Raw genomic sequence first — 13360 nt, 5'->3', positions numbered from 1 at the left:
TGAGGCAGTGATCAGGGTATGGTATGGAGTTGTGATGGGGGACAAGAGTCCGGGTCTTGAAAGGTTTAATTTCAGTTTCTTTAAGAATTGTTGGGATGTCCTCAATTAAGATAGATATTTTTGGAATGTCAGATGAGTTTTATGTGATTGGGGTCTTGCCAAGGGGTGTAACTTCATCATTCATAGATCTTATTGGGAGTATTCATAATTAAGGTTATTTTGAAGCTGTTAGCATCAAGGTTGAAAAGGGTTTTGGTTTATATTATTTCCAGTTGTAACCTGTTAGCATCAAGGTTAAATGGAGAAGGTGGATTGAAGTTGTAACCTGTTCTAGTCGTATGTCTGTTTTGGTGAATGGCAGTTCCACCTTGATTGGAGTTTGAGGTTAAACTAGGATTAAAGCAAGGCTATTCTCTTGCCCCATTTTTACTTTTGATTGTTGCTAAGGGTATAACATGTTTGGTGAATAAAGCAGTGGAAGTTGTGGGTGTTATAAGGGTTTGAATTAAGGACATCTTACAACATGCAGACAACTCCATTTTGTTTGGTGAGCTAATTAAGTTGGGATTTTGGGCTATTAAAGCTATTCTCAGAAGCTTTGAGACAATATCTGGATTGAAGGTGAATTTTAGTAAGTTTTTTAAATGCGGCCTCGGCTTTTCTACATTGCTCAGTTGCTTATTTACCTTTTAATTTTCTTGGCATTCCAATTGGTGTTAATATCCCGGGCGTGTTTCTTCATGATTCCAAAGGAAATTGCTTGCTTGGTTGGAAGGGTAGGTTTGTGTCTTTTGGAGGTAGGATAACTTTAATAATTTCTGTTATAACAATCTTACCTTTTGTATTTATTTTCGTTTAATAAGCATTGAAAAGTTCATTAACGTATTGGTTAAGTTGCAACCAGAACCAACTCCCTAATCATTTTTTTTTACTGGAAGTCATTTAACTAGTAACCAATTAGCAAATTCACAATATAACTTGTTATTATTCATAAACAGAAAAAAAAAGAAAAAGAAAAAAAAAGAGAGTATTGTTGAATGCTCCTTTTCTAATTAGTATTGTATGGCTTTATTTATTCCTTTGATTTGGCTTCATAAGACAGATGTAACATGTTAAATTAACCTGGTATTCTCTTTATAGTAAAATTTTGCTTGAAAAAAAAGAAAAAAAATGGGGGAGGGAGAGATCTACTCAAAATACTATTTTAATATATAGGGTACACATGAAGAAAACAATAAATTATCATTCATCGACTTTACACTTCCAATCACCAAAATATCTTATTAACTTTGCTTTGTCAAACATCATTCTAGAAATCATCACTACTAGAACGCGCGTTTTCTACATCGGTCAAAATGGGGATTCAACAACGGTGATTAACCGTTGTTGAAACTAAAAAATTTCAACAATGGTACATAAGTGACCGTTGTAGAATTGCATTTGTTTTCACATCGGTGGTGAAGTAGGCACTGATGTAGTAAGATACACTTTCTAAGTCGTTTTTAAAGTAAGCAACGACGTTGAAATATGATATTTTTACATCGATTGTAACGTAGGCACAGATGTAATAACATTGATTTTCTACATCGGTTGTGACGGAGGCACCGATGTAGTAACATGGATTTCTACATCGTTTTTAATGGAAACACCGATGTAAAAACATATTTAACCTACAGATAAATTTGAGGTTAATTAAAAGATATTATTTATAATGACAAAATTATGTATATTACAAAATTATCTATAAATAAAATTATATAAGATTAAAAAAAATACTTACTATTTATAAATATCACTATATAGTCAACAAGGAATGAGGATGCAAACCTTTCCAAGAAGTGCCAATTGATCCTCAAGACAATGATAGCTCAAATTAGGCCCTTCATCAGGAGGAGGCAAGCTAGTAATTCAAAACCTAAGCATATATAGATTGAAATCTTGATAAGAAAGTTATGGAGGCCAACATACATTACAAATTATCAAGCCTGGCATTGGGACTACGATTACAATCGGTTTTGAAAACTAATCAGTTCAACAAAATTAGGTAATTTTGCATTAATTAATCATTAATGCACTGTTTGGTGAGAGATTTGGAAAGAGAAGAAAGGGAAGTAATTAACCACGTATTTAGACTTAAATTGAGTCCAAATATATTAGCTAGTTTCTTTCTTTTCCTTCCTTCTCACCATTTATAATGTCCTTCTTGAGTACTTCGCGTGAACAAACAAATAACCAAGGTTATAGCAAACATAACATACACCACTGGAAAACTTAATTAGAATCATCCATAAGTGCTTTTAACACTAACAACTTGCTCTACAGTATATTTAAAGGACATAATGTTTAAGTAGCTAAAGAACATCATAGCAAAGCAGCAACTGGTTGAAATTGTTTCACTAAAAAAGAACAGATGCATTATCACAAGGAAATTCAGCTCGTTCCCACTTATTCCAAGTAAATCGAAAACTTCAAACAAAGTAGAGCAAATGTACAAACCCATGTGTGCTCTAGGAAAAATAACTAGAAATGCAACATGGAGTGAACCTAACCTTAAAGTTGTAACCCTGATCAATTAAAAATTGTTGTCTCTTAGTTGAGTAATACATCTCCTGCAAATACAATTACGACAAAGTGCACAAATACAATCCCATATGATAGTTTTATTTTTCAAAGAATGCATGATCCGATGATTGAATATATGACTTGGCATAGAATAAATGTATACCTGGGTATCAATTGAAACAAGGGAATAAAAAAATGCATTATACTCCTCCTTGCCCCTGCCATCCTATCCTCAAGCTTTCCCTGGCATTTAATTCATTAATTTGAATGTCAGCCAACTCATAAGCACGATGCTTTACTGATAGATAACATAAACAACATGTAGCAGAAAATTCCCCAGTTTCCACAATCAATCAATCATCATTTGAACATTAAATGTTCCTTGACATAACGAATAAAAGTAAAGCAACTAAGCCTCAAAATAAAATTAAAGAAAACAGGAACACATACCTTGGAAAGAAAAATAGTATTTATATCTTTGCTAGGTTTGAATGCTTGCAAAATTTTTGTCCTCTCAACATGACTGTACACAAGGCATATAAAAAAAGAAGGTTCAAAAACAGCAGAACCCTAATCACAGCTTCCAATAAAAAAGTCAATATATGGCCTGCACCTTGTAACAACATATATCATTGGTTTACGGAGTTTCATAGCATACTCAGTGAGAGCAAACAGATTATAAGCAAATACTATAATTTTATCACATGTCCTTTCACGGAAATTTATGAGAAACTCACATGCTCTAAACTTATTAGGATTCATCACGTAAAGTGCCTGCAGATGTATAGATAATCAATTAAGATGAATGAATTCAAGCAAGTAAACTAGGAACAAATTTTGACTAATTAAAATTTTTAATAAAAAAAATTTTAATCCACAAATAATAAATAAAAATTCAAAACCACTTTCACCGAATAATTTTCCCAAACAAAATTTAAACTTTCTAAGAATATTCTTGTAGTGAAACTAATGGAATATTCTTGTAAATTAAAAATTTTAATCCACAAATAATAAATTAAAATTTTCCCCAAACAAAATTTAAACTTTCTAAGAATATTCTTGTAGTGAAACTAATGGAATATTTTGAAGCTATTTAAGTATAGGAGAATTCTACAATATAAGTCATGAACTTCTAACAGTGATAAGAATTAACACTTGTCATTGGCAACCAAAAGCACTCCAAACAATGCCAGAGCTGCATCATATAGAGAAGTAAGAATGTAGCATTAAAAAGAGTATTTAGTTAGCTCTAATTTTAATAAATGTATATATTCATTTTTGTTTTCTTAAATTTAATACAATTAACTCATCCAATTTCTTTTTCTGAAACATGAATGACCTAATCCAGCATCATTTCCCAAGACAACAATTTTGAGGTCTGACTTGGAAATATAATGTAAAATCTAAATAGCATGGATATATAACACGAGACAGACATGATTCAACATGAACATGGAAATATGGAAAATTTTAAAATCATAGCACATAACACAGCTATAATACATGCAAAATTAATCTAAAATAAGCATAACCTAAAATTCTTAAATCACAAGAGAGGATTCATGTTTCCAAAATGACTATGATTCATTGTAAACATAACAAAAATGCTATAGTTTATCTAAATTTTATGGTATTGTTACAAAAGTTTAAAATATAAAATGCAGCTAGAAATATTCAAAGTGTCCTTGCAGTGTCTGACATCTGTCCAACACAAAGGGTACTATTAACAAGTATTTGTGCTTCTTAGCATAAAATAAAAAACAAACAGATCAAGAGTAAGAGAGTAAAAAATACTGTAATCTTCTCCAGAAGCTCACTCTGTGCTCGCCTTTGCAAGCTCGCTCTCCACGGCATGCAGTTGCGCCGCGAGCTCCTTCCGCTCCGCCACGAGCTCCAGCACGTCCGCCCGCCCGCAATCCAGCTCAGAGCTCATGGCGGCGATGCCGCGGACCTCGGCATCGCGCTCGGCCTTGATTAACAAAGATAAACAATCTGTTTACTCCTATTAACCATGATGCATTTGCTAGTTTTCGAGGCATTTGACCATAGTAAGTATTTATTTTTATATATATATTATATATCTATATATTTAAACTTTACTTAAAATTTTTAGACATCAAAATTTTAATTTTGTAACAATAGTTGATTTGATTTAATTATGTAAACTTTACTTTGGCTTTTGATACTGTTAGAACGATATTTTAACTTCATCAAATCGAAACATTTTGAAAGATTATGAATTTTTAAAACATTTATTTACTATTTCTAATTATTATTATTATTATTATTATTATATAAAAATAGAAAAAACCAAATAAAATATTTTAAATAGTTATTTAATTTTTAAATATTTAGTTTTAAAATAATAATTTAATATACGTATATTAATAATTTATGCACATAGTTAAAATATTTTATATCTATATATGATATATCTATGTAGATTACAATAATATATATTCTATTTTTAATTTTTTAAATACATTAATTTAATTTTGTGTTATAAATAAAATTATACTCACTATATTATGAAAGAAAATATGTGAGAAAATATGTAATAGATATACAACATGCAAAAATTAAGTCATATAAAAAATTTCATGTCACTCTGTTTCAAAGGTACGAAATTTTAACAATCCATTTTTTTCATAGTTTCTTCTTTTTCTACATTTTGCTAATTAACTATCGAATATTAGTATCTATATGACGGTCTCTCCATAGTATTCTTGAGTATATTATATCTATATATAAATACAAATAATTAGACGTCAAGATAATTAAATTAAAGGTTTACTGATTACTTTTCTTTTAGAATTGCTATTTACTGATTACTGCCAGATAAAGCAAAGATATTAAAGATAATCCTTATCTTTACAAGTGAAATCATAAACCAAATAAAGACATGTTATAAACCAACAAACTCGCATATAACTTGAAAGATTCATCTCTTACCTCCCACAATCGTTGGGACTAAAACAACCTGAAAGTTACTAAGTGCCAGGCCCTGCAAAAGAGATAAAAGCTTCACTCCACGAGTGAAAATAATAAATACAAGAAGAGGATTTGTTCAACAGAAAGGATGTGAAAATCCCAGAACCAAAATGCATGATGAGAAAACAGCCATCGACTTAAAAGTCCAGAACCAAGCTCAGAGCTATTCCTCTGGCCAGAATGCTAGGAGAGATATGGTAGCTATTAGACTGTTAACACCTACACCTATGCTAAAATGTTAATGCCAAATACAGTGCTGCATAAAGAAAAATAAAATAGATTACCTTCTAATTAAGTGACAAAATGAAGATCACCCCTCCCTTACATATGTACAGAGTTGAGTTCAGTTCAGGCAGAAAACTGAGAGCCTTAAGTTGAGATAAAGCTCATGTCATGTAATTATTCACTTTGAAGCAAATTAATACTTACTTCCAATTAAGTTCTCTTTCCGCTTTCTCTGTTGATGCATAAACAATTTCAGCATCTCCAGGTCTCCGACCAGCCATTGCAAGTGGAATTTTCTGAATATTAATAAATTGTAAGATTATATTAGTCAGGTTTATAATATACTCCATAGATAATAGATAATAGATACAAGAAAAGACATGAAGTTACAAGTTTGTTACCTTTCCAGAGGCCTGTTCAAAAGCGTTTACCATCTCCAAAACTGATGTTCCCTTTCCTGTTCCCAAGTTATAAACCTCACAACCTGTATAAACAAACAGTACCAAATTTTACCAAAGTAACATGATGACAACAACAAAGCCTTATCACACTAAGCCAGGTCAGCCACATGGATCACAGTTCAACTGGATAAAAGACTAGAGTTTCAACAATATTATTAGTTAACATGTCCAAGCAAAGGAACGATACACAGTGCAAGTTCCACTAGATCGATATTTTTTTTCTTTTTTTTTTTAAAAAAAAATCAGAAGTTCTTGGGAGCATTAATTGAATTAAGAAAATTGTATACTGAAGCATTATAACAGCAACAGAAACATAACAGGAATACTAATAATCATCAATGGAAACCTGAATTCAAATGATTCAGTGTCAACCATACCTTCTTGTGTTAAGGATGCAGAATGGCTCAGTAGCAGCAAACCCAGATGACGCCTTCAAGAACAGGGCAGTGCAAATGGTTTTCTCACAAGGTTTCAAGCTACTATAAGCAGCACTGAAGTGAAGACCATCATTCCAAACAGCCATAGCCACAGTAATTTAAAAATAATAATAAAATCTTAAGAATATGATATTTAAGTCAGATGATTTATCAATATGGCATTATGAATTACTAAATTTCCCATGATAAAACATTACAAATGACAAGTAAATATCACAAACCTGTTTCCTGCAAGCTTGAGACACGCCCTTTAAAGGATAAAAGATTACAAATTAAGGGCAAAAGTGGGGCCAGAAATTCTCACCAATTTAATAAAGATCTCATCATTTTCTTTCTTGTTTGACAGTGGCTGCATGGATGCAAATTCCTTGATGTCCACCTTTCTTGCTTCAGTCTTTTGAGCCTGCAGGGCCTTCCTTTTCTCTTCCAGCACCTTCTCATACTCTTCCAGTGTCATCTCCTACAACACAGTTTAAATTCCGTTTAGCAATGAGTGAACAATAACATAGAGAATATAAATTTCAAACGTAACCCACTAAAAGCATGATGGAGCAAGAATAGTAAATGCAATTGAAGTCCTAAGTCCCTACATTTTAAAAAAACGTAAAGCAATGTTAAGGACCAAGAGAACAGTTCAGCATCAAGAGAAAGACTGACAGATTCTTCCAAGTAAATAAAGCAGCCAACAAAATTCAGTGAGATGCAGTTATCAGACAATCAAAGCTTAATCTTAATGATCAATCATAATTCACAAGACATCTTCTGTTTGTCTCATGATCATGCACTGCAGAAAATCTAAAAGTTTCCGCAAGAGGTTCAAAATAAATGGGGAAAGCTATAATGAACTGGCCATTCACCTTGTCCTCAGGCTCCTTTTCTTCATTTTCATTAGCAGGACTGTCCTTGTTTCCTTCTGCTGCATCTTCCTCTCCTACAGGCTTCTCATCAGCAAGAATCTTTTCAGTTTCATTTACCACTTCCTCAATCACCCTATGAAATTAACATCAAAAGGAACAAATAATTAATAACTGCCAATTAAAAACATGGGACTCTTGGATGAAAATTCGAATCTGAACTTCATTATTATTAAAATTATGAATATAGACAATTGCTTACTCAGCAATGTCCTCATTCTGTGTACCCCAGTTCCCTCGTCCAAACCCTTCCCGTTTGAATTCATTTCTGCAAGTGGAGCCATTGATGTTTTATATACAAAAAATGGAACAATTGATATCATTATATATAGAAACTTCTGTTCAAGAAAGAAATATAAGTTATATTGTTACCCTCGTCCAGTCCCACTGTGGCGTTTAAATGCTCTTCTTGGACATCCTTCATCACCAGCTTCACCATTGCTAAAACCTCCACGACGACCATGTCTGCTGCTGCCACCACGGTAGGGCCCACGGGTCCACCATAACCGCGTCTTTATGCCTGCCACACGCTCCAATTTGGTTATAGTACACAAGCAGTAACAAAACAATGGTGAGAGAGAGTGAGAGAATTATAAATTGTTATGTTTTGTTTTATTCTTGGAGCAAAAACTAAATTGATTAGTCATCTTTAATGTGATTTATTCTCTCAATTATGTTTTTTTTATTCATTAGGCTTGAAGGTAAAATGCTGCTTAAAAGATCTGAGTTTAATTTCATCAAAATTGACAACTCACACGTCATATTCAATTAAGGTAGATTTCATTGCCAAATTAACGACATAGTGATTTTACCTTAAATAATTTTAGTTTTTAGGTTAATCAATAACATTATTATATATTTTTTATTCAAATTTACAGCATATTGAAATTAAGGTTATTAACAATATTGTTTATTTGAACATTCCTCATATATTTTAACACTCAATAATTTTTTTTAATATTCATTATTGTAAATGTGTTTTGTTTTTGGAAAGACCTTGGGAGAATTTTCTTTTATTTTTGTCTCTTCTGATTTCGATTTCCTTGTATTTGATAATGATTTTGATAGAGGTTAGTTTATAAGTGGTATTTTTTCAGATTTTGATAAAGATTAAGACAATGTGAATTTTAATGAAAGATCGAAAAGGAAAAACTTGTGTATAACATCATAAAGAGTTACTTGAGATGACATGAAAAACATCTTTTCAAACTCATGAAACCATACATCACACTAGATATGAAGAACACCAGTCCATTACATCATATCATTAAGCGAAAATCGAAAACCATAAAATTAAACTAAACAAGCAAATTAAAGCAGATCCACAGAAAACATATAACATAGGTTGGTTTTAGATATGACTAATTGTTCAGAAAACACATGATCAAATGTCTTCAAGCTCCACCACCGGTACCCGTAGTAGGATGAGAAGAACAGGTACAAACCAATTGAATTTGCTCTTCCTTTCTGTGAAAGTTTCTATGGCAGCCACATGTCGCACAAGTCATGGCTGCGCTGGTCCCTTCAGCTCCATAGGCCACGAACTCGCTGCAGCGATCCACAATATGTCCTCCAATTCTACATGCAAGATTCCTGCAGCACTCACGATATTTCACGTGCTTCACAATCGTCACTGGTGAATTATTCCAGCACCTTACAGTTCCATCACTGTGCAAAATAACTCTCCACATCGTATGCTGTCCAACAAACCCTGCAAAGTTGTTGTCAAGATTGTTAGTGGAGAAAATGTAGCCTGAGTTACGAAGAAATCATAAAATCATAAATAGACAAATAGCAAGAAAGAGAGAGAGAGAGAGAGAGAGTACAGCTTATTAATTGTGTAAAAATGGGTTTGAAGAGCCTAGCCCTACAAGGTATATTTATAAAGGGAAAAACTGATATAGATTAATTTTTAATTGAAAAAAAATAGCTGACAAGAGAACATTCCTGAATAAAGTTTTCACTCCACTTACTCTAGTCTTATATTCTAATAATTAATTACATTTTATTTCTTTAGACATGGGAACGGTAGAATTTATTTACATACTAGTTACAGGATTTATTCTTAAGTCCGCTGTATGAAAAAAAAATATTTATGGTAATTAAATATGTATTATATTGATAAAATGTATTATAATTACTACATTAAACCTAATGTAATGAAAAATAATGTAATTTATGCATTCTTTTGTACAGCCCTAAAGGGTCCCTTATTTTTGTTATAGAGAATTAGTCTTACGATATGTATAGTTTAAGGTAATGACCCTTAGGGTGTTACAATTAGGTGTCGTGCAATGCATAGACAATTTAATCAATATTGTATATTCGTATAAACTGTGGCATTGTTGAAATATATTTTTACTACATAGCTCTTGGAAAACTCTCATCCAAAGTATATCTTTTGTAATAACCTAATTCCATATTGGTGTTTGATTGTCACAACTGAGGCTCCTGCTAATTTTCTAACAATTTATCGCTCTAAATAATATTTGACGATGTAGTACCCTAGTTGATTTTTTATGCATTTGTTGATCAACTCCACCCGTGTCGTGTGGTTTTCTCAGATAATTGTTGATTCTTGCTGGCCATGGTTTCAAACAAAATGATTCCTTTCATAAGAGATATATGTTAAAATTTAGCAATATTGACTTAATAACGATGGTTTAATAGTTTGGTCCAACTTTGTTTTGGTTTAAAAATCACTTGAAAGTCTTCCTTTACTGAAAGTAAGATATCCTCCTAAGCAAAAACCAAGAGACTAAGAGAAAAAAAGTACTTAGCTACCTTAAACTTCACCTATTTTGTAAATAGGCACCTTAAACTTTAATTTCATTCCAATTTATTCTTAGACTTTACCCTTTTTGTACACAAACACCTTAATTTGAATTTCATCTTAAAAATTTATCTTTTATAAATAGTCTTACATTAATTTGGGGTTAAACTACTAACAAAGAAGAATCATATCTAAATCATTTATTTATTTTAAATCCCTATCATTTATTCATATTACGTATATAAATCATTTTTCCAAACATTAGAATACAATACAAATTTTAATTAAAAAATCAAATAAAGTATGTTTAAGTAATAATTAAAATGTACTCAATTAAAATATTGTAGTATTAAGTAGTTAAAAGGTTAACTACGAATTATTTTTTAAAAAAACTGAAATCTAAATTAAATTGAAAGGACAAAATTATAAGTATTTAATTTATTAAATTTTGTTTAACTACATCATTTACTCAATTTAGTGACCTTCTTTTATTTCATGTAATAAAAATCAACTATATTTAATATTTTTAATTTTCTAAAACAAGTAATTTGATAATGAGTTTCGACCTCGCAATAAATAAAAACAATTTATAATAATATGCTACAAAGATTCTGCACCCTAGTATATACAATTACCAAAACTGTTTCTACCATATTAATATATACAACTACAAAAGATAAATAAGACAATTTTCGAAAAAGTATATATTTCTGATTTTTTTTGGTTTTCTATTTGTGTGGGGAAATGAAGTATTTCATGTTTATATATAGGGAATGTTGATAAACATGATAACAAGAATAACTTGTCAAGTTTTTATATTCGTGTGCCCCAATTAATGGAATTAAATTATTTCTAATTTAAGTCTTGTAAATAAAAACAAAAGTATGTACTAAGAAAATCTTGTCCAAGTCTTTTTTTACTGCTCGTTTAAGTCTTCTTTAAGAAAAATTAATTTGAACAACTGAATTTTTAAAAAGAAAACAATCCCAAGGAAACGAGAAGATTTCCATTCAGAGGATTCAGCAAAATTAAAATGGTACAGTAAATTTAATCTTAATTCGTGATGGATTGTTCAGTAAAAAACTTTTCTCCTCTCACTTATTAATTCATGATCAGTTTCCTTTCAAAACAATGACGATAAAATTAACTTGGAAATTTGAAATGGAAATTTAATCCTTACTCTAAATTTAGAGTAGAACATAGTTTTTGTGGGGTGCACAGATAGGATTCCACTAACTGTTGTTTATATGTGAGGCTCTTGAACTAAAACGTTAATTATAGTAAAACATAGTTTTTGTGGGGTTCACATATATAACGTAGGATGCCACTGAGGAATTGTCTATATGTGAAGCTCTTTGCCTTAAAACGTGAGCATCATTGGTAAGTTTCATTTGCCCAACCATCAAAGTCTTCCGGAAACCCGGCATGTAGAGAGCTTTTAAACCTAAAACCCGGCATGCTTGAGAATGAATGAGCATCTTTTCTGAAACCGATGTAACAAATTCATTGAATTGAGGTGGTGGTTGTTCGAAAACTGTCTTCATGTGAAGGTCTTGACCAAAAACGTGAGCTTCACAGCTAAGCTCTGTCAAACCGTCAAGTTGCTCCGGAGGAAACCGAAATGGTTGTTCGAAAAGTTTACTGAAAACGTGATGTGAGTTAGCATCATATAGTAACTGCTAAGATTTTGCCAGACGCATGTAACAAATTCAAAATGATTCCCTCCTTTGCATATAGACGTTTTATTATGTAAGAACTCAATTTATCAGTAAATTTAATAAATACTTGGCAAGCCAACTTGTTCAGTAATTGTAACACATCATGACATCAAAGGCGTGAGGGCAGTGGCTATGGCTGCCAACTTATAGGGCCCCATTTGAACTCTTAATTTAATTTTGATTATAAAATCATGAAACAATAATTCAAGTTTAAATTATTAGGTGATATTTTATTATATTATTTTTAGTTAATTAGTTTGTTAGTAAAATTATAAAATTTAAAATATATGTATATACATAGATATTGTTGTAAAACATTTGACAAGCTAGTTTATTACTCGTTTAAAATTAACGTTTTAGAAATTTACTTTATATAGACTAGTATTTACTTTGAATTTAAAAAAAAGGCACTGAAATGAATAATAATATTGGGATTAAATTTCATAAAAAAACAGTGATTTATAAATAAAAAAATTGATGAAAATGATAGTGATGATATCATATATTCAGTTAAATTAAAGTTAAAGATTAATTCATTTGGTTCTTTAAAAAAATTAATTCCTTCTTTTTATTATTTTGTGTGTGTATATATATACACAAATCAAATTATTTTATTCTCTTCACAGCATATTTGAACAAATTTTAACATATTAAATCAGCTGGATTTTTTTTATTTGAATCTCAATAGTTGAGAATTTTAAAAGATCATTAATTAAAAGAAATATTATTGTATAAATCTTGTAACAAAAGAAATTAATGCCGTGTTAGAAGTATTAAAGTTTTATTTTTTTACATGAATGTAACGTTTATAGAATTTTTATTAATACATTTTCAATTGTGTTCATTGTATAAAAAATTAAAAGTTAAAAATTTCTAGATACAATTTGAGATCAATTATATATGTTGCAAGGAATTGCTTTATTATTAAGCTGTAATTAACAAAAAATTAATGTCCTATATGTTAGACGTATTAAACTATATTAAAAATTGATATTTTTTACGTCCATTCAATATTTATAAATTATTAATAATAATATTTGTAATTATTGTCATTGTCAAAAGAAATTTTTAAAACATAAAAGTGTATATATTCAATTTCACCAACTATAATAAAAGATAGTGATAGAATGAATTAAAATTTTGCTTGAATATTAAACTGTAGTTAACAATTTTGCAATTCAAAAAGTTAAAAGAATAAAAAGAAAATGGGTGAATTATATTAGACTTGGACTCAAACATAAAAATTGCCGATTACTTTTAAATTTTAAAATGGATCCAG

The 13360-nt window shown here is 30.5% G+C and overlaps 1 protein-coding gene and 2 long non-coding RNA genes across 3 annotated transcripts; all 3 read right to left on the bottom strand.

The window, feature by feature from the left end:
* Positions 1-2138: 2138 nt before the first annotated feature.
* LOC114394805 (general transcription and DNA repair factor IIH helicase subunit XPB1-like) lies at positions 2139-3497 on the bottom strand. The gene is made up of 4 exons (XM_028356477.1): positions 3176-3497; positions 3013-3085; positions 2726-2805; positions 2139-2609 (listed from the first exon to the last, which is right to left on the bottom strand). The coding sequence occupies exons 1-4, from the start codon at positions 3322-3324 to the stop codon at positions 2573-2575; spliced, it is 339 nt and encodes a 112-aa protein (XP_028212278.1). The 5' UTR covers positions 3325-3497; the 3' UTR covers positions 2139-2572.
* Positions 3498-7075: 3578 nt separating this feature from the next.
* Positions 7076-7666, bottom strand: LOC114394609. Its single transcript, XR_003662805.1, has 2 exons — positions 7534-7666; positions 7076-7136 (listed from the first exon to the last, which is right to left on the bottom strand). It is a non-coding gene; the product is annotated as an uncharacterized LOC114394609 (long non-coding RNA).
* A 1103-nt stretch (positions 7667-8769) lies between these two features.
* LOC114394806 lies at positions 8770-9485 on the bottom strand. Its single transcript, XR_003662845.1, has 2 exons — positions 9417-9485; positions 8770-9301 (listed from the first exon to the last, which is right to left on the bottom strand). It is a non-coding gene; the product is annotated as an uncharacterized LOC114394806 (long non-coding RNA).
* Between the last annotated feature and the right edge of the window lie 3875 nt (positions 9486-13360).

This window comes from Glycine soja, chromosome 18 (assembly GCF_004193775.1).
Source record: "Glycine soja cultivar W05 chromosome 18, ASM419377v2, whole genome shotgun sequence".
NCBI classification, from domain to species: domain Eukaryota; kingdom Viridiplantae; phylum Streptophyta; class Magnoliopsida; order Fabales; family Fabaceae; genus Glycine; species Glycine soja.
This window is presented reverse-complemented; position numbering and strand designations above follow the sequence as displayed.

Excerpts from the sequence above, each read along its gene's own strand:
- LOC114394805 (XM_028356477.1), bottom strand. The coding sequence starts at position 3,324 with ATGAATCCTAATAAGTTTAGAGCATGTGAGTTTCTCATAAATTTCCGT. Across the intron at positions 3,086-3,175 it reads ATGATATATGTTGTTACAAG|TCATGTTGAGAGGACAAAAA; the intron begins GTGCAGGCCATA and ends CCTTGTGTACAG. Across the intron at positions 2,806-3,012 it reads ATACTATTTTTCTTTCCAAG|GGAAAGCTTGAGGATAGGAT; the intron begins GTATGTGTTCCT and ends ATTAAATGCCAG.